Source organism: Heteronotia binoei, chromosome 4 (genome assembly GCF_032191835.1).
Source record: "Heteronotia binoei isolate CCM8104 ecotype False Entrance Well chromosome 4, APGP_CSIRO_Hbin_v1, whole genome shotgun sequence".
NCBI classification, from domain to species: Eukaryota; Metazoa; Chordata; class Lepidosauria; order Squamata; family Gekkonidae; genus Heteronotia; species Heteronotia binoei.
This window is the reverse complement of record NC_083226.1, coordinates 141213376-141239051: the sequence shown is the minus strand read 5'-3', so window position 1 is coordinate 141239051 and position 25676 is coordinate 141213376. Positions and strand designations below refer to the sequence as shown.

Genomic DNA, 25676 nt, shown 5'->3' with positions numbered 1-25676 from the left:
CATGTTAGAAGGGTTCTAAAGTAGCTCTGTAGCAAGTTGTTCTGGGCTTTCCGTTTAGCATTTATTTTCTACTTTGTATTGTGAATTGTGATCCATATTCTGTATTTCGTTTTAAAATCATGCTAAGCTGGACTTGTTTTTAATGCATTCTTTTTTATTCAGGTTAACATCTGTTGAAGAACTAGATTGTAGCTTCAATGAGATTGAAGCTTTGCCTTCATCTATTGGACAGCTCTGTAATATAAGGACCTTTGCTGCAGATCATAACTTTTTAACACAGTTGCCACCAGAGGTATGTTCGTGTTCAGTGACTTGTTAACCTGATTTATTAATCATCTTTAGTATTAAGCTATAATCCTTGGTATTAAGCATATATAAAATATATGTTGGAATCAGTAGCTGAAATCTGAAATATTCCTAGCTCTAGGAATAAATTCCCAGGTATATAATCACAAAGATAAAGAAGCTAATAAGATACAGAACATGAAAACATGACAGCACTTGCCTGGCAGCTTTGCTATTGCATCATAGCTAAGAAATATGAATAAATTTGGGAGCAGATCATGTACTTTATTGTGAAGAGAGATATAATAGAAAAGGAGAGCTCTTAGCATGTTTTCCCCAGCTATAGGTTAAACCTTGCCTCATAACTGAAATGACAGCTATACATATGGGCATATAAATCACCAGCTTAAGCTACTCGTCATGCTCTTCTCCCCCTGCTTCATGTGTGCTGTTTTTTTTTAAAAAAGGTCTCAACAGACATTTTGAGAATAGTGATCTGTTCATTTCCTTATTCACTAAAAGTTTTTATCTCCTTTGCTTCTTGAGGAATTATTGAATTAGGGGATATCTTTACTGCATGCAGTGAGTGTGCTGCGCTTGCACATTAATGTACTTCCAGTCTGTTTACACATTTATTTTTAATTATTTATTTAAATTTATATTCCACCCTCCCTGCAAGCGGGCTCAGGGCAGATCACAGCATAAAAATATGAACATGTAAAAGTCAGTATTAATGAGTTGTATATCATTTTCTAAAAATAACAAAATATTATGTTAGATATTTGAGGAACAGTAATGTACCATCTGAGGTTGTACAAAGGCTGTATTTCAATTTAAATATGGTTATAGCAACTAATTAGTATACACTTTTATTTTGGTAAGATCAAAATAACAAAAAACTTTGATTAAAATTCTTTAAATTAGCCTTTTCTAAACCAGTCTGCCCTTTGATGAACTAGTTGCATCTGCACTAGTGCAACCTTGGGGCTCTGGTCTGCATCTGATGTGTACTCTGCAACAGAGCAACACCATGGATGGGTGTGATCACTGCATTCCTTTGAGAGGTGTTGGTGCTGAGTCATTTGTGCAGCAGCAGAAATTTATTGTGCTATTCTAAGCCAAGTTTCATTTTACAAAGCCCATTGATTTCAATGGATTTAGAAGGGTTGTAACTCTGCTTAGGATAGCACTGCCCATGTGCACTTTGATCCCTCCTCTCCCTTTCTGCCGTATCAGATCCCTGAACCCCCAGTTACCTAAGAGAGGCAAGCCAATTACATCCTGGGAGGGGTGCTGCCAACGGCAAATCTTGCCTGCAGCTTTTAGGTGAGCAAAGAACATAATCTCATTGTGACACAAATCTTTTCTTGTGGAGCAGGACATTTTTTCCCAGCTATACAGCAAGGTCAGCTGTAAAGGTACTCTGTATTCCCTCTCCTTTCCACACTCCTTTCATGCTCCTTTCCTTTTACATCCAAGCAAATGTGAATTTTGGTGAACAAAAGGTAGCATTGAATATTTATTTAGAAAATGTATATGCTGCCTCTCCAGAGATGTGCTCCAGGTGGATCATTAGAAAAACAGCATAAAAATAATTCAAATTAACAAAGCATTAAAAACCCAACCAGAGCATTAAAAGAGAGCATTAAAATGTTTTGCAGTTAATACTTTCAATTGCTGAGTAATCACTTTTTTAATTTTCAGATTGGCAACTGGAAACATGTGACCGTTCTGTTTCTGCATTCAAATAAACTAGAGTTTCTCCCAGAGGAAATGGGTGATATGCAGAAATTAAAAGTTATCAATCTAAGTGATAATAGGTTTGTGACTTGCATTCTTCTGCAGGGTGTGACTTACATTTTTTGGTGGGATGTATGGTGTAGTGAATAATGAATGTTTAGTGGATATCTTGGGGCAGTCATAGAATCATAGAGTTGAAAGGGACCTCCAGGTCATCTAGTCCAACCCCCTGCACAATGCAGGAAATTCACAGATACCTCCCCCCCCCACACCCAGTGACACCTGCTCCATGCCTTGAAGATGGCAGACAAACAAGGCGGGGAGGGCGAGATATAAATAAAAATTGTTGTTATTATTATTAAACAAAACAAAACTCCAGGACCCCTGGCAAAACTGGCCCGGAGAAAAATTGCTGCCTGACCCCAAAGTGGCAAACAGCATTTTTCTGGGCATTTAAGAAAGGTACATGAGAACTAAGCACTGATGCAAGCCTTCCTGCCCTCCTTCCTATGATCTGCCTGATTCACAGAATCAGCATTGCTGTCAGATGGCCATCTTGCCTTTGTTTAAAAATCTCCAAAGAAGGAAAGCCCACCACTTTCTGAGGAAGCCTGTTCCACTGAGGAACTGCTCTGTCAGGAAGTTCTTCCTTCTGATGTTTAGCTAGAAACTCTTTTGATTTAATTTCAACCTGTTGGTTCTGGTCCAACATTCTGGGGCAACAAAAAACAGCTGCAAACCATCCTCTGATAACAGTCAACTCTCAACTTCTTATTGCATAGGGGTGGTGTTAGGGAAAATGATTAGGTAGGGCAGGAATTACGGTATGTGTATCACTCTGTACTCCATGGAGAAGGAGGGGAATAAAAACGTAATTAGTACATCACAGACTCTTAGTAAAATGACTCTTTAATATAAGGATGTTATCAACTTTCATTCATGTTTCCAGTAGGTAATGTTCTTAAGTGCGGTATTAGTCTTGGCACTCATTCTTGTATTTATTTTTTTATTCACAGATTGAAATATTTGCCTTATAGCTTTACAAAGCTGCAACAGTTGACTGCTATGTGGTTATCAGACAATCAGGTGGGCATTATTTAAATACAGTTGGGTATTCTGAATTGCACTTTCTCCAAACCAAGCTTGTTGTAAAAATTAGCAATAAGACTAGAACGAATCACCTAATTAAAAATTAAGCTTGAATATAACTATTGTTTCTACATGGGTCATTTCTCACAAAGTAATTGAAACAGATATACTGTTGTCTTTCTTATGAGCCATACACTTTTTAGTGTGAGCAGAAGTTAGCAAAATGAATTGAATTTTCCCAGTCTCCTGTTGCAGCCCAGTATCCCCGCCCCCCCCCCCAGCTACTACCTTGGGTCAAAGAATGATCAGGTACAGCACTGGTTGCTGTGGGAGGATGTGTAGTGGGAAGGGGAAGTCAGTTAAAATTTCCACCCTCTCTACTGGTGGAAGTACCTTTTAGCCTGCAGAAAATGTTTGGATCCAACTATTTCCTTTCTGTTGTACATAGAAACTCTTAAATGTGATGAAAGGACAGTTGTTCATGTACTGCAAAGAAGTATGTATCCTAAAGAGGTTACAGTTTAGATATCCACGAAATTCTTGTAGAGCAGAGCAGCTTTTTCCACTGCCTCAAATTTGTATGATACTGTTATGCAGCTAAACATGTTTATGTCTGTCTAGAATCTGTGATACCTTAATGGCACATGTGGTCTGTTTGTTTATCTTGTAGTTAAAAAAACCCCAATCCTGTGCTTTCTTTCTGTAATCAGTAGCATTAGTGAAAAAGGCCGTGAGTTTATATTGTAGGAAGGGAATGTAGGTATAGATTAAATAGTGACTTTTGTTTTTACATTGGGCAACAATATCAATTGCCAAATTCAAGACCAGGGGAAATAATATGAATGTGTGGTAGAGGATCACATGCGTTGGCAGGTTTTTTTTTTTCTGTACTAGCAGTTCCCGTTCTAAGAAGATAAGCTATTTCTGAATCTGAATCATGGCACATGTGTGTAGTAGTAGAAAGTGCTAATGGGAAAAAGTGCTTGAAGTACTGGCTATGCATGCTGTTCTTTTCAGTTCTGCCATTGCAATTGTATTTGCATATTTTTGGCTATACCGGCCTTTAAAATTTTTTTTACACGCTTTAGCAAAGTCTAGTAAGAATTTCAGTAAGAATAATGAATAATGGTCTGTTTCTTTGGTAGCTATTGAAAGGTCCCTTCACTTATTTAAAAAATATTCACTGTGTTTTATTTGTCCTAGGAATACATTGTTTGGTGTTGCACAGGAAGATTTATAGAATACACTTTTTTTCTGTCTTTAGTTTTATGTCCAGAAAGAGTATCAGATTGAGTGACAGTGTGTTAGATACATTCAGATTATTTATGAAAAGAACAAGAGGGTTAGTCCTTGTGCTCATATACTCTCTCTCCCCTTCTTTGGTATGTTACTGAGACTGCAAACTTTCTGGTGCATTTGGAATTGTGATCTTGGCACAATGGGAAGAAGGAGGGGAGAGAAAGTGCTTGAGCATCAGTGGTTTGTTCTTATTTCTTTGTTATATGTGAGTTTGACAAATATGTGCATTCTTAACACAACATACCTATTTGCTTTCTCAGTCTAAACCACTTATTCCCCTTCAAAAAGAAGCTGACCCAGAAACACAGAAAACAGTACTTACTAATTACATGTTCCCCCAGCAACCAAGATCTGAAGATGGTAAGAACTTTGTCATCAAAAATTCTACCAGATAGAAGGGACAATCTATGTAGAGATCTCTGTCCTGCTGCCCTTTTCTACAAGTGGGGCGTGGTACCCCAAAAAAGTAACCATTAAGAAAATTAACTTTTAGAAATTTTGTGATAGTTAATATTTTATATATTCCTCAAGGACAGTGGGGTCAGTTGTATCACATCAAGTTTCTCCTTCCTCCTTTTTTAAAATTAAACACTGTTGGGTATGTTTGACCACTCCTGGAGTGAGTAGGGAAATGAAAACTTTAGATACCTAGTATTATAGAGTCATAGTGTCCCAAAATATAATGTTGAGTTTTGTCTTATTTATTTATTTTATATCCTACCTCTTATGGCCAGGCAGTCTCAAGGTGGCTAACAACTGTTAAAACATCAACAAATCTCAGTTTAAAACATAATACATAAAATTAAAAAGTAGCCCACATAAACAAACCCAGCTAACTAAAAGCCAAGTGGAAGAGCTCTGTTTTGTAGACACTGCAGAATTTAGATAAATCCTGCAGGATTGTTTGACTGCTGGTTCCACCTGGATGGGGCCACCACAAAGAAGGCCCTTGCCCTGGGAGATGCCAGCTGAATGTCCCGGGGACCAGGTTGTGAGTTGAAGAATGCAAATTTGGGCAGGGGGGGTCATACGGGAAGAGGTGGTCTGCCAGGTATAAAATCCCCGAACTGTTCAGAGTTTTAAAGATAATCTCCAGCACCTTGAATTTAATCTGAAATTCAGTCAGCAGCTATTTCAAGAAAGGACAGATGTAATCTCTCCAAGGAGAACCTGTCAGCAATTTTGCTGCTGCATTCTGGACTGCCTATGGTTTCCAGAGTGCCTTCAAGTGCAGCCCTATGTAGAGTACATTACAGTAGTCTCAGTGGGAGGTGACTGTGGCATGAATCACTGTGGTTAGGTTGGAATAGAACAGATATGAAGAAAATTGGTGGTCTTGGTGCAAATAGAAAAACATTGTCCTCACCACTGCTGAAACCTGTTCATACATGTACAAACTCTTAACAGAGTCCACTGTTGAAAGTGGGGCTCCATCATAATTTTTTATGTATACATTTATTTTAGCTAGATGTACATTGGATTCATTTCCCCATAGGTGAAGAATTTTGGTGGTTAAAACAATTTATTATAATGTAATATATTGTAATGGTATGTTATTATTTGTCATTAAATGTTAATACACATATATACACATACACATATATCACATTTTCTCCACCACCACCCTTTTTTGGTGACCCCCAGCAGTGCCTTCTCCCTTAACAAACATCTCCATATTACTATTTAATTTAGTTTGTTATAAGGTAATATACTCTATTAAAGAGTCTTTCTCTAAAAAGCCCAAAGGTTATAATTATAGTCCATCTTCATAATATTTCTTCTTAGTCATTAGCAAGTAAATGAAAAAGTTATCCAATAATTCTATTTTTTAAAAAACTGTAATCTATACATAGTTTAGGATTAACCATTGTCAAAGGATTAACCATTGTCAAAGATCACCAAATGTCCTTTAATGTTCCATTGTTTTTCAATATATTTTTGAAACTTTCCCCACTTGCTTTTAAACTTCTCTAGATCTTGTTCTTTTAAGATTCTCGTAAGTTTGTCCATTTCACTCCAATGCATGTCCTTCAAAGTCCATTCCCACTTTTCTGGTATTTTATCTTGCTTTCACATTTGCGCATATAATGTCTGTGCAGCTGAAAGCATATACCAAATTATTGTTCTATCTTAATTTTGAAATTTTTCCATTTGTAATTTACAGTTAGCTAATAATGCTTTCTCCTGCATTTTTTGCATAGTGGAATCTACTTTATCCATTCTTGTATCTAAGTCTTTCACCTTTTCCTCCACCTTCTGCACTTTCTGTAGAGCTGCTTGTGTGTCTTTTCTGAGATCTTCAATGTCTTTTTTAACTTCTTCTGCACTGGACTCAGTATCTTTTTTTAGTTCTCTTTTTAGAATTTTGGATACCATCTTGCAAATATGATTTTGATTTATATTCTTTGTTCACCAGTTAATGGTTCCATAGCAAAAAACTTGTTTTTTCCGCTCTCACCCTTACTAAGATTATGTGGGGGTGAGGGACCCTATTTGACTGTTTTTGTACTTCAGTGGCAGCAGCATACTTATGCATGCAGGGTGGTTCAAAATATTTCTGAAAGATCTGTTGTGCTGTGGCAGGAACTGAGGGCACCTTTAAATACCCATGATTTTGTAACTTGTAATACTGGCAATTTCACCAATCAGCTTCTAGGCCCAAGAACACAAATACGGTCTCAGCACAGTGGACAGGTGAAAACCCATGGATCTAAAAAGATATATAGTAACTACTTGGTTCTTTTTCTAACTGGAGAAATTGAAAAGAAATAGACTAAGAAAATCTGTATCCTTAGACTTGATGATTTAAACAGGAGCTAATTGTGAGATATAGCTTTCCTGTTTTTGTTTCCTGCTATTAGAATAGGGAACTTGACCTTATTAAAGAAGAGTGGGCATAGATCCAGTTGGCAAATGATTGCCTACATGCCAATTTACAGATTTTACCTGTGAAAACCTGAGCCTCCAGTTTAAATTGGCAACTCTCCTGTTTCTGTTCATGTCTACAATCTGTAGTCAAAAGAAAAGTAGTTAATAAGAAACATTAATTGTTGTGTAAAGTACTTTTGTTTGCATGGTAATCAATTTTTCTTTTGTTTAGTTATGTTTATATCAGATAATGAAAGTTTCAATCCTTCACTTTGGGAAGAACAAAGGAAACAGCGAGCTCAGGTGGCTTTTGAATGTGATGAAGACAAAGATGAAAGGGAGGCACCACCCAGGGTATGTAATTGCTTTATTCTATTAAGGTTTACTTGATAAGTTTCAAATGAAACATCTGCTTTGGTTAGGGTTGTTTACTGTCAGTAATCTTTGACCTAAGTGCCTTTTTTGCATCCCCTTCCACAGAATCCTTGAGAATCACAGCTTTAACTTAGAAAACTTGCACGCACAACATTTGACCCAAAGCTATTTGAGAATGGTACAAGTTCCTGGTGTGAAATAACTAATGCATAGCAGGTCTTTACACCTGGCTAGTGTTTGGATGAAAATATAACCTTGGAACCCAGTGTAAGCTCATCTGGTTCTTTAGAAAAAGGATGAGGTAGAAATGTAATAAAAAACACTTTTGTTCCAGTATAGTGGTTTTAATGTCAGGAGCCCAATCAGGAATGTAATTGAATGTTTCTTTGCTCCCCTAAGTGTGTCTGTCACAGTGATGTCAGAATTAGTAGCAGCATTTAACTTTATGAAGTTTCTTTTACTTAGGAGGGCAATTTGAAGAGGTATCCAACACCTTATCCTGATGAGCTGAAGAATATGGTCAAAACAGTTCAGACGATAGTACACAGATTGAAAGATGAAGAAAACCCAGAAAATGTTCATAAAGATACAAAGCAAGAAAATCAGCAAGTTTTAGTGAAGGATGTGGGTGTAAAGGTTAGAATCAATATCTTTTCATGAATTTTGAAAAAAATTATTGACATGATGTAGTCATTTTTGTCAAATATTAAAATATGAACCATTGATCTTCATGGGCGTTTCCATAAATAATTGCAGACTGATCTTAAATGAAGGCTGAATTATATATTTTACAAAGCATTTATCTAGCCACAGGCCCATGATTGTGATTTTAGCACTTTCAGAAGTTGGTTCAGTAATATATTTTTATTCTCAACAATATCTCTATTCCTGAGCTTTGACCAATACTTTTCCAATTTTGTGGGTTTTTTATAAGCTGATAAGAACTACTTTCTTGCAAATGAACTTAGCCATTCATTCCATCCTCAGAGGCCCTGGTTTAGTTGCCACCATCATCTGAGACTAGATGGGTGGGGACCCAACAAAGGGATTTATCAGACATGGCACCAAAACTTCAGAACTCCCTCCATAGGGAGGTTTGCCTGTCTCCTATCAGCATCTTCTGCCAGCCGGTGAAGATTTTTTGTTTCATTTGGCATAACAATTATTGACCCTTCTCCCTGGGTTTGGTATTGTTTGTTTTATTGAGTTATTTTATACTTTAAATGTTTTTAATTGTTCATATGTTTTCATATTTTTATGTGTGCTGCCTTGGGGACCCTCATTGGTAGAAAGATAGGATAAAATGTTTTAAGTAAATAAAATAAATACTCTTCTTGAAGTATCTTGTGTCACAGTGATCTAATGGTTGCAGTGGATGTGGAAATGGTGAACAAGGTTCATATCCCTGCTTAGCTGTTATGTGAATTGGTTAGGCCTCTCAACTGAACCCTTCATTCAGTGGTGGCATAAGATTCTGCTCTGGGCATATTGGATGTGAGGAAGAATACACAAATAAATGGAACCAGATTGTTAAATACAGTTTACAATAGATGTGTGTTCTACTTTTTAAAAGATCTCTCACATTTTAACCTATTTTCAGTCAGGGTATAGATTAGCAGAGTCTTAAGTGTCACATGCTCTTAGGAGTAGATGTGATTGGAAAAGTTAGCCATACAAGACAGAGGAAAGCTGAAGTAGATGGAATACTATTTATTAAAATCTAATGGCAAAATACTGTTGTCTTTCTGGGGTCACTGCCAATGCTTTAGGAGGGAAGTAGCTTCCTGTTGTCTGTATACTTACTTATGTGGAGGATAGGGGTATGCAAAGAATTTTTTTTTATTATTTGGGTCCATTGGACTTGAAAAATATCAGCATTCCGAAATATTCCTGAATCCCAATATTGGTATTTTATTGAGGTTTGGGTAAATATTCAGGAAATCTGAATTTATTCAGCTCTATTATACCCTGTGGGACCATCTTGCTGTTAAACTTCAAATGCCTTCAATTCACTCACTGACTTGTGGCATGGCGCGATTTGGTAAGTAAACTGAAGGCATTTAAAGTTTAGTGCCGAGGGAACTGAAAACATTGAAAGTTTAAACTTCTCCAGTTCACTTGTCAAGTCACACTACCACTGCAGCAAGCGGACTGAAGGCATTTAAACCTTAAATGCCTTCAGTTCACTCGCTAAATGGCTTTGCTGCCATGTCATAACTGGGCAAGTGGACTTGAAGTGGATTTAAGGCCTTCTAGCTGTGCCAAATAAAAGCCAAATAATACCAGCTTTCATTTGGATCTGACTATTTTGGTAGCTGAATCAGATTGTCTAATCTGAATTTGGCTGAATAAATACCCCCCAAATACTGATAAGGTATTTTTCAGGTATTCATTCAACTCAGTATATACCAAGTGCATGCCCCTAGTGAAGAACCTTCATCATGGTTAATCAAAGCTCTACCTATTCTAATAAGCAATCTGATGAGCTTTTTTCCCACCTTCAGTATGCTTTCTTTAAATCTACCATAGACTTCCGAAATCACTACTGCAAAGAACAAAACAGAAAATGAGCAGACTATCATGATGGGAAATTGCTTGCAGAAGCCTAATGAACTAGAGACTGAGAATAGCTCTGGAAACCCACAGATAAATGCCCAAGTTAAAACCTCAGAAAATGCAGTACCGATTGCTAATCACGAAGAAATGCCTGAGGTAAGTAGCTCTGTACTACAGTGGCAAACCGCCCCATAAAAAAGTCTGCCATGAAAACATTGTGAAAGCAACGTCACCCCAGAGTCGGAAATGACTGGTGCTTGCACAGGGGCTGCTGTAAGTGGTAGCCATGGGTGTCCAGTGTGATTTAGAAACAATATAAATAGCATAGTAGAATACTATTTAAAAGAATAATTTCTTTTAAAAAGTCATTAAAAATTCAGGTAGACTTGACAAACAGCATCTAGAAAGTAATAACTGGGAACTTAAACAATCTGAGTAATAGTAGCTCCGAGTGCCTTACTAAAAAGTCAAGTTTTAATTAGCAGTTGACAGTCTGCATGCCAGTTATATTTAATAATGCCACCTGACTCTCAGATGAGCCTCTGCCTCATCATAGTCACTGAGATCTTTATGAATAGGAGACACTGCATAATCTAACTTCCCAGATCATACTGGCTAAACTTTCCATTTTTCATGTGACATTTACTAAAATAAGACTGATTTGTAGATATTTGTCCTAATTCTGGATTTTTATAAATGTTTGTTTTCCTCAACAGGCCCCATAGAAAATATTAGTTTTCAGTCATTTACTGATGTTGAACAATTAAGCATCTTTCCACTGCAACGAATGTGACTTCTTGTGTTCAACATGTGATTCAATCAGGCAAAAATATTAAAATTTTAATGAGCCTTTGTTCTATTTGTTATATGCCCTTCAGAGAAATCAGAATAATACAGAGCTGTTGGTTCCATTCCTTCTCCAGAATGTAATTGTATACTGTATTTACTCGAAAGAAGATGATGCTGAATGTAAGATGATCCCCATAAAAAGGTTATATAAAAGCAGATGTCCTAAACTTAAAACAATCTCTCCTAAAAAGAGTAGCAGTATAACAATTTACTATACAGTAATCAGTATACAACAAATAGTATAGATTGCAGAGGGGGGAAAATACCTTCACTTTTTGTCCTTTTTTGCATTGTACAATAACTGTTGACAAGCAGTATTGGATCACACTGTTTCAAAGTTAGGAGACTGGCTTGTTTAGTCCTCCTTTTCAAGAGTCGAACAAGTAGGTGTTCCACATAAACCCCTGGGCTTTGTGCCCCTGGCCCAACTAAGGAACACAAAAGTGGAGTCCAAGCGAGAAGGAAATTTCTCTAGTGAAGAACCTTCATCATGGTTAATCAAAGCTCTACTTATTCTAATAAGCAATCTGATGAGCTTTTTCCCCACCTTTAAGACCAACTTAGTTTTATTCAGAACGTAAGCTTTCGTGTACATGCACACTTCTTCAGATGAGAAATAGCTATCATGTTAAGAGCTTCATCTACAATTCTTCATACCTTAGTTAATCAAGACTTTCTTGATTAGTTAATCAAGACATTCTTATAGGCTACACTACATAAAAATGCATTAAAATAAAACTTAATTAGTTTTTTCCTTGTCCAAGGAAATACCATATAATCAGTAGGTGTTGCATCGAACATTAAGCAGTCTATTGTCATGCCAATGGCATCAGTCAAGCCTATTTCCTATCAAGGCTATTTGAGTAGAAATGGAACAGGAAGGAAATGTGTGTGTGCTTGCAGAGATTACAGAAGGCCAGGGGGGATAGTGACTAGGTATAGTGTCTTTTGCTGTTTTAAATCAGAAAAAAGATTATTCATAGCCAGGTATGTTCCACATAGGCAAAGGCTTAGATAAACTGACCAGCTGGCAGTACAGTCCTAAAGAACCAGCTGTAGGGTAGTGGTTAAAAGTGGCAGACTCTAATCTGGAGAACCAAGTTTGATTCCCCACATGCAGCCTGGGTGACCTTGGGCTAATCACAGATCTCTCAGAGCTCTCTCAGCCCCACCTACCTCATAGGGTGTCTGTTGTGAAGAGGAAGGGTAGTGAAGAGTTGGGTATAAAGTCAACTTTTCTTCTAAAAAGAATTATACCCCCAGAGGGTGACCCGCTTAAATCCACAGCAATGGCTTTATATTATATATCCCACCTCGTATATTTATATCCCACCCATTCTATGCAGGAAGAGCCCCGTGGCGCTCTTCCTGCATAGTGGTAAAGCTGCAGTACTGCAGCCAGAGCCCTCTGCTCATGACCTGAGTTCGATCCCAGTGGAAGCTGGTTCTGGTAGCCGGCTCCAGGTTAACTCAGCCTTCCATCCTTCCGAGGTTGGTAAAATGAGTACCCAGCTTGCTGGGGGGGAAAGTATAGATGTCTGGGGAAGGCAATGGCAAACCACCCCGTAAAAAGTCTCCCATGAAAACGTTGTGAAAGCAACGTCACCCCAGAGTCGAAAAACAACTGGTGCTTGCACAGGGGCCTACCTTTACCTTTTTATTCTATGCAGACTCAAGGCGACTAACAACATAAAATACACAATAAGCAATATTAAAGCAATATTGCTTTAGGTGTAATGCTCCTTAGGAATGCACTGTTAATTCCCACTGCCACACCCCATCTCCTTTCACAACACTTTCCATAGGCTGGGAAGTCATGTTTTTCCGACAGAAGGTGTTTCCAGTGCAGCCAATCCAGATGTTTAAAAATAGCTACTTGCCTTATTTTTCTCTGTCTGAAATGCCTATAGTCTCATAACAGTTAAAACTAAACTGCTGTGAACCTATGGGCTTTTTCTTTATGCTGGGGGGTGGGGAGTACCAAGTACTAGACTACACTGACCAGAAGCATGGGGCAGAAGCAAAAACTGGTATGGAGTAATCTGCTGAGGCAGAAACATAGGTCAATAGAGGGAGGAGTAAATCCACCCCCACTGTTACTATAGTTTCTTACTATTTGTCAGGCAAGGAACTGCAGTTTCTAAAGCTAGCCAGTGAGTCCATCTGACTCCTCTCTCCATTTGAAATGCAAATCAGTTTGAAAGGCAGTATTTGCAGGCACAGTAGCAAAATCCTTTCCTCTCTGCTGATGAATGAACTGGTGTGCTTTAGTGTGCATGGATTGGATCATTACTCCACACTTAGAAGATCTGTGTAGCTGAGCTGAAGATGACCTCTCTCCTTTTTAGAAAGCCCCAACAGGTAGGAAAGTCTTCCTTTTGAGTAAATGCAGTAATTCATAATATTGGAACTAGAAGAAGACTGCAGATTTATACCCTGCCCTTCTCTCTGAAACAGAGACCCAGAGCAGTTTACAATCTCCTATATCTTCTCCCCCCACAACTGACACCCTGTGAGGTGGGTGGGGCTGAGAGGGCTTTCACAGCAGCTGCCCTTTCAAGGACAACTCCTGCGATAGCTATGGCTAACCCAAGGTCATTCCAGCAGCTGTAAGTGGAGGAGTGGGGAATTAAACCCGGTTTTCCTAGATAAGAGTCCTCACACTTAACCACTACACCAAACTGGCTCTCAAACTAGCTTGCATTCACATTATAATTCAGAGAACTTCAAAGAGTAACCATTTTGCAGAACTTCAAGAAGCTAATTCATGCCTGATTTTACCTACCTATGTAAAGGATTCATTAATTTAAAATTGGCGCTGTCAATGAAGGATGATAGTAGAGATAAAAAACTTAGAACTTAATTTAGCCAATTCTTCAGACATCTCTTCTACAAAAGGGTTAGCATATTTCAAATGATTTGGATCTTTAAAAAATTCTTAGATCATAAAAGTAGAATTATTTTAGATAAAGTTGGTTATTGCACTGCTTCAGTCACTATTTGACAGCAAATTTCTGGAAAAGAAGTGTTCAGGGCAAGAAGCTGGTGGTAAATTGAGGGAAATTAAAATGTATTCTCTTCTGATACTTCACTATCTTAAGGATGGGGAATCCTTTGTGTGTAATTTAGCACATCAATCATACTATTTTGTATTGTTATAGAATCCGAAAATATAAATTTCTTAGAGGTATTACAATAATATGCCAAATGTTAGAAATGGAACTACAAGTTGCTACATCAAAAGGAACCATGTATATAGGATGGATATTGGTACTGCTTTTTCTTTTTTCTGTTGGTGCTTTTTTTCTGTTGATCCAAAAGAGGAGAGGGAGAAAGGGGGTGAGTCCTTGGTATATAGCAGTTTTCTGACACCCAGCCTTCTGACTGAACCTTTCCATTAAAGCTGTACTTTTCTTTTCTGAAGCAACCTCAATGCTGAACTCACAAAACAAAATGGAGAAACTGTACTGTGTGCCCAGAAATGCTTAGACATTCTTAAAGGTCACTTAGGATAATAGTTTTCATTTTGGCTAGCATCTATAAACGTATACCATTTTTTCTCTCTGTCCTTTGACAGGAGTCAGAAGACCTCTCCTCTGATGAAGAAATGAAGATAGCAGAAATGAGGCCGCCATTGATAGAAACTTCCATTAATCAACCAAAAGTGGTAGCCCTTGGTAGCAGCAAAAAAGGTTGGCAGAAACAAGGCTACCATTGATAGAAACTTTCATTAATCAACCAAAAGTTGTAACCCTTGGTAGCAGCTAAAAAGTTTGGCTTAAACTATTTGACAAGTTTTCTGAGCATTTTATAGCACACATATAGAAGTTTTCAGGACTGGTGTTTTTGAGCTGGGGCATGGACTTCTTGGTTGATTGAGCATATTTCATATGATTTATTGGTGGAAACATAGTCAAAGAAGTCATTGTAATATTAGGATGCTTTGCAATCCTTTGTATGTTTATTCAGACCCAGGCACCACAGAAAGCTGGTTGTAGCGGTTAGAGCAGTAATCTCCAGTGTGGTGTCTATGGGCACCATGGCTCATGACTATCATTTTCCTGGCAACCACTTGCTTCTTGACAAAGCATGTCTTTCCCAAACCAACAAGTTAATTCTGGCTTTCGTGCACCTTACTGAAACCCAGTAAGACAGCACTTTTGTGTCTGCAGAGAGCACCCATTCATAAGCAGCTGCTTTCATTGTGGAAGGCTATTTGACTTGCAACTTACCAACATTTTGTGATTCTGCCCCCCCAAGGCAGCTATTTTGAAATAGTACACATTCTCTGTTCAAAAGTGTCCCCAGGATCAACAAAATGGGTGCTCAATTGTGGACAAGGACAGGGAGACCTGGGTTCAAATGCCTCTTGATACTATGTTTACTGGGTGACCTTGAGTCAATCACTCTTGCTCACTCTATTCCACAGGGTTCTTGTGAGGATAAAATGGAGACAGCTGAGTAGGTATTCTGCCAGAGCTCTGGGGTGGGGGTGGGGCACACAAATAATCAGTAGACTGAAATTCACTAATAAAAATGCAGCTTTATATTTTTAAAAGTTATTTTATTTTCTCTGCTTAAATGTTGTAACATTACTGTGCTACTAAGGCAATACATAATTTGTTCATTTTTATTCTGGTTCACTGCATTCATAAAGGTTTTTCCATTTGACTTAGAACACAGTAATTTGTCAAATTTCTTTTTCATAAAATAGCAGAATTATAACTTTGCAGACACATTTTACATACGCGCCTCCGTCACTGGTGTTACGTAATGCCAGGTCCATTAATAATAAGACCTCCACCCTTTGGGAATTCCTGCTTGAGCAGGACATGGACCTGGCATGCGTGACCGAGACCTGGGTGCGCGATGGGGAGACCGTAGCTCTCTCCCAGATGGCCCCCCCAGGATACTCGGTCTTTCACCAGTCACGGACTAGCGGCCGGGGGGGGGGGGGAGGGGTGGCACTATTCATACGAGAGGCTTACTCCTTCCGGGCTCTCCCAGCCCCGGAGATCAAGGGCATTGAATGTGCCGGTTTGGCGTGGGACGTTGGGGAGAGGTTGGCGATCTGGCTGGTGTACCGACCGCCTAATGCACTGGCTAGCGCCTTACCATCCCTGATGGAGGCCGCAACAGGCTGGGCATTGGAGCACCCAAGGCTTTTGATCCTGGGTGACTTCAGTGTTCATGCTGATGACGCGACTTCCAATCAGGTGATGGACCTGGTGTCTTCCATGGCGACACTAAGACTCTCCCAAATTGTTACAACGCCCACTCACCAGGTGGGGCACATGTTAGACTTGGTCTTCGCGGCGGGAGTTTCAGTGAACGATTTTACTGCTATAGCAATGCCATGGTTGGATCACTATGCCCTCAAGGCTCGTGTGGATGTCCCACCTCAAGCCTGTTTAGGCGGCGAGCATATTTTAGCTCGCCCGCGGAGCCTGATGGACCCAGAACGGTTCCTGACGGCACTGCAGGATCCCTGGCCTCCTGGCGATTCCTTAGATGACCTGGTGGAGTCCTGGAATGATAGGCTCTGCAGAGCCATCGATGAGATCGCACCTAGGCGTCCTCTGCTCCCTCGTTTAAAGCTGACACCTTGGTATAACCAGGAGTTGCGGCAATTAAAACAGGGATTCAGACGACTAGAGAGGCAATGGCGGTGTACTTGAGACGAAGCAACTAGAACATCTTATAGAGAGTTTATGAAGTCCTATGAGATGGCAGTCAAAGCCGCAAAGAAAATATACTTTGCGGCTAAGATTGCATCTGCAATTTCGCGCCCGGCACAGTTGTTCAACACAATTTGGACCCTTACAACACTGCCACAAGGCAGACCAAATTCTAATGAATTGGAAATTGGCTGTGAGGCTTTTGCGAACTTTTTTGCGGATAAAATTGTGTCGCTCCGCTGCGACTTCCCTGCCATATTAGAGACAGTTAGCAAACCCGAGGCTCCGTGCCTGTCTTCAGATTCTGGATGTTCTGGATGGCTTCGGTGCTCTTAGCCTGGAGGAAGTTGACAGGATCCTCTTATCTGCACGCCCAACAACTTGCAATCTGGACCCGTACCCCTCCTGGCTTATTAAAACCTGCCAGAGGGAGCTTAGATATCCTATGCGGGATATCATAAATAGATCCCTAACAGAAGGGCATTTTCCATTATCGCTTAAAGAGGCGGTGGTCCGTCCCCTCTTGAAAAAAACAATGTTAGACCCAGCCGAATTGGCGCATTACCGGCCGGTCTCGAATTTGCCCTTTTTGGGCAAACTTATCGAGAGGGCAGTGGCATTGCAGCTATAGAGTTTCCTGGAGGATGCTTCCGTTCTTGATCCCCATCAGTCTGGTTTTCGCCTGGGCCATGGGACAGAGACAGTGCTGGTTGCCCTGGTGAATGACCTTCAACGGCATCTGGATTGAGGCGGCTCGGCGGTACTGATGTTGTTAGACCTTTTGGCAGCATTCGATACAGTTGACCATCGGTTGCTGGCTTGCCGCCTCGCTGATGCGGGGATTCAGGGGCTGGCCTTACAATGGCTTTCCTCTTTCCTGGATGGTCGGGGACAAAGGGTGGCGATTGGGGGTGAACTGTCCCGGAGACACACACTTGATTGCGGAGTGCCTCAAGGGGCGGTCCTTTCCCCGATGTTGTTTAACATCTATATGCGTCCCCTTGCCCAGATTGCCCGAAGGTATGGGTTGGGTTGTCATCAGTACGCTGATGACACCCACCTCTATCTACTTATGGACGGCTGGCCTGCCTGTGCCCCAGAAAACTTGGACCGGGCGTTACAGGCAGTGGCTAGGTGGCTCAAGCTGAGTGGATTGAAGCTGAATCTGGCGAAGACAGAGGTCCTTTGCTTGGGTCGTCGTGGCCTGGGAGGGGAAATCCCTCTGCCAGTTTTTTGATGGGGTGCCATTGACAGCGGTGCACAAGGTCAAAAGTTTGGGGGTTCTATTGGAGCCTTCCCTAACAATGGAGGTTCAAATAGCAGCCACTGCCAAGTCCGCATTTTTTCATCTTAGGCGGGCGAGGCAGTTGGCCCCTTTCCTGGAGCACGACGATCTAGCAACGGTGATTCATGCCATAGTCACCTCGAGGTTGGACTACTGTAATGCCCTCTACATGGGGCTGCCCCTGTGCCAAACCCGGAAGTTACAGTTAGTGCAGAATGCCGCTGCCCGGCTGTTATTAGGGCTCCCAAGACGGGAGCACATTCAGCTGGGGCTTCGGGACCTGCACTGGCTGCCAATAATATACCGAGTCCGGTACAAGGTGCTGGTTATTACCTTTAAAGCCCTATATGGCCTAGAACCTGCCTACCTTAGGGACCGTCTCTCCCCACATGTTCCCCAGAGAGTACTGAGATCGGGTTCTCAAAACCTGCTTGTAATCCCCGGGCCAAAGGAGGCCCGTCTGAAATCCACCAGGGACAGGGCCTTTTCAGTAACAGCGTCTTGCTGGTGGAACCAGCTGCCTGAAGAGGTGCGGGCCCTGTGGGACCTTGGGCAGTTCCGCAGGGCCTGTAAGACAGCCCTCTTCCGGCTGGCTTATAACTAACTGACATTGAAACTTCATGGAAGGTTGTAGTGTAGCATCTCGGCAGATCTCTGTTCTATATGTTTTATTATTTTAGTTTTTTAAATTGTTGTAAATTAATGTATTTTTAAAGCCAAACTTTATGCTAGATTTTATATGTTGTAAGCCGCCCTGAGCCTCCTTGGCGGGAAGGGCGGGATATAAATTGAAATAAACTGAAACTGAAAACTGAAACATCTTGTTTCCTTCATATATGTGTATTAAAAACAAGCAAAATCTTGCAGACTGTGAAACAAACAATATAATTTGTAGCTGGCTTTTAGGAAAATGAATAGCACTGATGCATACCTAAGAAGTCCATTTACCTTAGTAGTAGGAAAGTTTTCTTTTATCCAGGGCAAACTTAAAATAAAGCTTCTTAAGTCTGAAATTGAGTTTCACAAACAATTTGCTTATGTATATTCAACAAAATATGAAAATTATGCTTTCTTAAATTAGTATGATGTATTTCTGTGGGCTAACTGTGTGCATGTGCTAAATTGAGTTGCATTTTTTCAGATGACGGTAAAGATGTAGATTCATTGTCAGATGAACCTACCCACAACAGCAACCAGAACAACAGCAATTGCTCCTCTCCTTCTCGGGTGTCTGATTCAGTTTCTCTACATACTGACAGCAGCCATGAAGCATCACTGTGCTCTCCAGAAAAAGAAAGAAACATGCCCATCACTTCCAAAATAAGGTTTGGGAAATTTTCTTACTAAAAACTATATTTGGAATATTGAGTGTTATTGCTAAGTTGAAATTTGTTTCAAAGTGGATATTACAATTTCACAGTCAAATTTCTAAAACAAAGAGGAGTTCCCATATTGCATTTCTGAAGCCAGTTACAGTTTACTCGAAGTGGCTTCTGATGTGGTTTGCCCTATTGTCCCAAGAAGGGCTTTCTTGAATGAGAAGAACCCATTGTGTCCAAAATTACATCAAGAAAGCACCAGTAGCCTTCAGATAAATGTTCCCATTGGTTCTCATTCATACCAGCCATACCAAACCCAAACATCATATGAAAGCCAATCCTATTACTTATCCAACTTTATGGGCCTGTAAGGTAACCAGGATCTTTATGAACATATGAAGCTGCCTTATACTGAATCAGACCTTTGGTCCATCAAAGTCAGTATTGTCTTCTCAGACTGGCAGCGGCTCTCCAGGGTCTCAAGCTGAGGTTTTTCACACCTATTTGCCGGGACCTTTTTTTGGAGATGCCAGGGATTGAACCTGGGACCTTCTGCTTCCCAAGCAGATGCTCTACCACTGAGCCACCGTCCCTCCCCTTAAATTTAAATTTTTTTAGAATTTTATTCCCCTGATTGCCCCCCAGCAGCTTTGAATGAGGGAGGGGGAATTGGAGGGATAGTCTCTTACTCCATAGTGAGGGTAGCAGAATTGCAGTGAGCATGGAAGTAAATAGAATTTGGAAGATATTGTTCTTGGCTAAGATGGCAATGGGTTTACTTCAATTATACAGGAAGGAAGGCTTTTGCTTTCTTCTTTGCTTGACATATGGCTGAAGAAGCAGCTGAATTTAAGAGGCTAAATTTTCTCTCTCGCAATGCTAACATTGTTATAAGAACATAAGAGCCCTGCTGGTCCATCTAGTCCAGCACCTATCTCACTTAGTGGTCAACCAGTTCCTTTGGAGAGCCAACAGCAGGGCATAAAAGGCTGAGACTTTCCGTTGATGTTGTCCCATGGCACTGGAATTCAGAGGCTTACTGTCCCTTAATCACTATGGTTAGTAGCTGCTCATAGACCTATCATCCATGAATCTAACCTCCTTTTAAAGTTGTTTATTCCTGTGGCCATCACTACATCCTCTGGCAGCAAATCCCACATTTTAATCCCTCTTTGTATAAAGAAGTATTTCCTTTTGCTTGTCCTGAATCTGTTGCCCATCAGTTTCATTGCATACTTTTGTGTTCTAGCATTTTGGGAGAAGAAAAATTTCTGTTTGTCAACTCTCTCCACCCCATGCATCATGTTATACAGCTGACAGGTAGCTTGCAGATTGCAGCCTTCCACTGCTATGTTCTCATTTGCTTCGCTGTTTCCATTTTCACGGAGTTTTTCTTGGATTCTGAAACTTTAAATTAATGGTCAGATGGTGCAGAATAATTTAAATAAGCATAAGCCTGCCAAAAGTTGTATAAGAAAGTTAGTCTTGCGCTCTTGAATTAAGCAATATTTTTGATTTCAGGCAAGAAGATGAAAATTCCAATAGCCTGTTACAAAATGGAGGTGAAATAAATGTCACAGCAGAAACAAAACTGGTTGTCCAAGACAAAGTTACCAATTTTAGTGAATTTACATTAAGCATTGAAGAGAGATTAGCTTTATTAGAGAAAGGTGTTGAACTGAGCAGCGCTGATGAAAGTCACAAATTTCAGCGAATGAGCATGAATATCTGCAAGCTGGCTAGTGAGGAAGGCATGCAATCAAATGTGGATCGAATAAAAACAGAGGAAATAGCATCTATTAAGGGCTTTTTAAACAACAACTTTAAAGAAGAGAGAGAGCACATGGAAAATGAAAAAAAATCTTATCTGTACCCTCTAAATAATGTCAATGGGCATTCTGAAGAAGTACCTCACTCTGCAGGGAAATCAGAACTGAAGAGAAGTGCTACACTTGACACAGATTCATCTTCGGAAATGTGTCTCTCAAAGAGCACTGAAGATTTGTCCCCGCAGCGGAGTGGACCAGTTGTGAAATCTCATAGCATAACTAACATGGAAATGGGTGCTTTGAAAATCTATGATATTATCAACGACAATGGATCACAGCAGCTGAGTCCGATGGTGAAATCAGCACCTGCAGTTCCAGATGGAAAAAACATTGTCCGTAGCAAGTCAGCTACCCTTCTCTGTGACCAGCCATTGCAAGTATTTCCTGGATCTTCATCATCATCATCTGATCTAATATGTACAAAAACAGTTTTCAAGTTTGATTCAAATCATAATCCTGAAGGTACTAATGTAATAAGAGGGCAAGGGACAAATACTTCACAACCACCCAGTAATCCTCAGTATAACATTCAGTACAGCAGCAGTATGGCAGCCAAAGACAGTTTGTGGCCCCAAAAGCAGAATTCTCTCATTGAACAAAGTAGCTTGCACCCTCAACGCTTACCAAGGTCAGATACTGTAGAAGGTTGCAGTTCTGTGAAATACTCTGCCAACATGAATTTTTCTAACCATAATAATGTTAGAGCAAGTGCTGCATATAATATGCATCCAAGAATGGGTGGGAGACATGTGGAAATGTGGGCTGTTTCACCAAATGACAGACTTCTTTCAGGGGCAACCAGAAATACCCTTCAGCGGCAGAGCAGCGTATCTTCGACTGCTTCCATGAACATTGGTGATACTGGACCTCCTAGGCGTCCTCAGATTTCTGAAGGGGATTATTTAACATACAGGGATTTGCATTCGATGGGAAGAGTCCCACCCATAATGTCAGGAGGACCACAAAGACCACTTTCTGCAAGAACCTATAGTGTTGATGGTCCAAATGTACCCCGACCTCAGAGTGCTCGCCCCTCAGCAAATGAAGTACCAGAGAGAACTATGTCAGTTAGTGACTTCAATTATTCAAGGACTAGCCCCTCTAAAAGAACAAACCCAAGAGTTAATTCTGAACACTCTCTGTTAGATGCTCCAGGAAAAAATAAAGTCCCTCATGACTGGAGAGAACAGGTGCTGCGACACATTGAGGCCAAAAAGTTAGAAAAGGTAAGGAAAATGGATATTTTCTGTTCATTCTATAAAAGTGAGCCATCCCACCATTTTAAATGATGCATGTTCTGCAGTTTCAATACTGTATGCGTGGAAGTTTTTATAATGTGATGCATTTGGATGTATTCAGCTACACAGTAACTGACAATATAAAAATTCCAATGTTTACAATAGTTAGTTTCTAAAGGCTCTGTAAAAGTAGTCTGCTGTAAAGTTTAGTAAATGTGAAATCTGAGTTGCAGTGATTTCTTATATTAAGATTTCATTAATAACCCATCAGAATTCCAATTCAGAGCTGGATCCCATATCACTCCAGCAGCATCGTAACATGCTTGTGTGGTATTGTGTCTAATGATAATTTCTGTGAGGGATAGTAGAGTATTCTTATTTAAGTGCCAACCCTCTCAGAAAGCTGTGCAAACTTGCCATGTAAAATTTAGTAGTGTCATTTGAATGTTGTCCAAATATTACTGTAAATATGCAGGTGACATCCATCAGAAAAACCATCTAAGCTTGGCTGTGAATATCTGTACAACTAATTGCTAACTGTGGCACTACCATGGGGATAAAAAAAATTCTCACAACAAAGACGTCTGGGGTTAAATCCTAACAACAAAACCGCTTCCAGATGTACAGAAAAATCTAAAGTTTTAAAAAATGTAATGGTATTAAAAAACCTGGGAATTTTGACAGCTATGATGTGCCATGAGATGACTTCACTGGGTGGTATTTTTGAGGAAACCCCAAACAACAATATAAGATAAATGTCTCATGTAGTGAATCTGGAGGATGGTGTGGAGACCTTTCCCAAGCATCTGATGAGATGGTAACTGCACTGCAGTGAGATGGGCTGAGAGGCAGGAATCAGGGAAGGGAGTGGCTGTGGGGGTGAGAAGAAGAAAACAACAGTAGTTAGCAAAAGCGGAGCAAACAAGCTGGAGGGGAAGCAGAGCAGGATTGTAATGAAAGGAAGGGAGTGGAAGTGGAGGAAGCATAGAGGTAGGGAAAGTGGATCCAATGGCAGTTGGCAGAAGTGATTAATGGGGGTGAGGGATTGGTGGAGGGTGTTTTGGGAGCCAACCATGGGGAGGAAGTAGAGGCTATGGAGGTTATATGGATGGGATTTTCCCTCCTTTGGAGGTTCCCAACATATAAACAGTTCCTTACATGACATGCTGATGAAACGGACTATTGGGGGTGCTGATGTGTATATTAGAGAGAATGTACCTGTTTTGTTCTCTTGAAGAAGTCAGCAGGCTTTGACATGAATTACCATAGTGAGTGTCAAGCATCAATATTTCCCAATAATCGAACTTTTGTTGTTGAATCAAAAGTTGCTTTATTTAAGAAACTCAGAAGCTTTACCAAGGACACATGCCTTGGAAGTAATGACATACACAGTGTTACACAGTTGCTATATAGGATGACTTCAAAGGGTATCATACAGATAATAATAATAATAATAATAATAAATTTTATTTCTATCCCGCCCTCCCCACCTTAGCGGGCTCAGATGCAGCTTGAGTCACGGGTTCAAAGGTTGCTGCATACTATCTCTTTTATTGCTAAGGAATTTAGGCTATTAAAAACATCTCCCTTTCTCACACTTCTCTTAGCTCAGATAAGACTGTCTGTGTGAACGTGGGGGAAAGGTGGCATCAAAGTAGTAACAGCCAGGCTGTAGCATAAACATCCTTGAGCCAGATGGATTTATTACTTGCTCAAATGTTGTAAAGGAAGGGGGAGCAGTAAAGGATGGGCGACCTGTTCCTTGTCGAAGGAACCATTATGTTACAGAAATATGCATGCTTGACATACTGCCCCCCTAAGCTCCTCTCCGGGGTTTTGTAGGATGTTTAGCATAAAATTGTTTAATCAGATCTGGCTCTCTTACATTTGAACTAATTACCCATTCGTCATGGGCTACAGAAAAATATTTCCATCTAATCAGAAAATACAATACACCCCGCTTCAGCTTAGTATCTAAAAATCTCTTTTACTTCATGGTGATCCCCCACCGGAATAGGCTCTGGAACTTGGGGTCGGGGGTGCCAAAACTTGGCTCCAGGATCCTTCCGAAGTAAACTGCAATGAAAGATGGGATGTATCTTGCTAAACAGTTTAGGTAATTCGAATTCTACAGTCACTTTATTGATCACACGTTTAATACGAAATGGTCCCAAGAACTTGTATGCCAGTTTTTTAGAAGGTTGCGGTAGAGGCAAGTTCTTGGTAGACAGGAACACTGTATCTCCCACTTTAAAATCCAAAGTGGGTGAATGATGCTTATCGCAATGTTTTTTGTAAGTCTCTTTGACTAATTCCAAATTTTCCTGGATATTAGTCCAAACCTTTCCCAGCTTTCCCCACCATTATTCAAAAGTTGAGGGTACTTCTGGTACCACTCCCCCTGGTAGTTGTGGGAATGGTTTTCCTTCGTACCCATTCACTACCAAGAAGGGGGATGATTTGGTGGAGCTATGTATGCTGTTATTGTATCCATACTCAGCAAATGGGAGTAGGTCTACTCAATTTGACTGCTGATAGTTTACAAACACCTCAGATACTGCTGCAATAGGGCGTTTACCCTTTCCATCTGTCCGTTGGTCTGGGGGTGATACGCAGAACTTGGTCCCTGCTCAATTCCAGTCAATTTGCAAAACGCCTGCCAGAAGTTGTCAATGAACTGTACTCCTCTGTCACTAATTAACATATCCAGGAACAAGTGTAGTTTCACCACATGTTGAAAGAACAACTGAGCCAGTTTTTTAGCCATGGGTATTTGCAAGCAAGGAATGAAGTGGGCTTGCTTAGAGAACGTGTCCACTACTACAAGAATTAGTCTTTCCTTGCGAAGGGGGAAGCTCGACAATAAAATCCAATGAGACTACTGCCCATGGCCTGGTTGCTGTTTCCAAAGGCTGTAATAACCCTGGGGGTTTCCCCCCTCTTCTTTTAGCCATTAGACATATTGGGCACGAGGCAACATAGTTAGAAATGTCCTTTTTCATAAACGGCCACCAAAATTGCCTATTTACTAAATGCAGGGTTTTAACATAACCAAAGTGCCCAGATAGTTTGCTGTCGTGACAAAATTGGAGCACTTCTTTTTGGAGGCTCTCTGGAACATAAAGTTTACTGTCTTTGTACCAGAAGCCCCCTTCACCTTTCTTTACCCCCTCAGGTATGGCATCTCCTTCTTTTTCCACCTCAGAAATCAACTTCTCTCCCTCCCCATTTTTCCTCTAATTTTCTCGTTTAGCTTGTGAACGCGT

General features: G+C 40.3%; 1 protein-coding gene across 2 annotated transcripts in view; it reads left to right on the top strand.

Moving 5' to 3' along the window:
- Positions 1-25676, top strand: part of ERBIN (erbb2 interacting protein) — a 128568-nt gene that overhangs the window by 71632 nt on the left and 31260 nt on the right. For both annotated transcript variants that reach the window (XM_060235900.1, XM_060235899.1), the window contains exons 12-21: positions 163-292; positions 1990-2105; positions 3042-3111; positions 4674-4773; positions 7514-7635; positions 8122-8292; positions 10186-10368; positions 14639-14753; positions 19166-19349; positions 20865-22398. In XM_060235900.1, the coding sequence (XP_060091883.1) occupies positions 163-292; positions 1990-2105; positions 3042-3111; positions 4674-4773; positions 7514-7635; positions 8122-8292; positions 10186-10368; positions 14639-14753; positions 19166-19349; positions 20865-22398 (2725 nt within the window). The remainder of the gene's footprint in view (positions 1-162; positions 293-1989; positions 2106-3041; positions 3112-4673; positions 4774-7513; positions 7636-8121; positions 8293-10185; positions 10369-14638; positions 14754-19165; positions 19350-20864; positions 22399-25676) is intronic.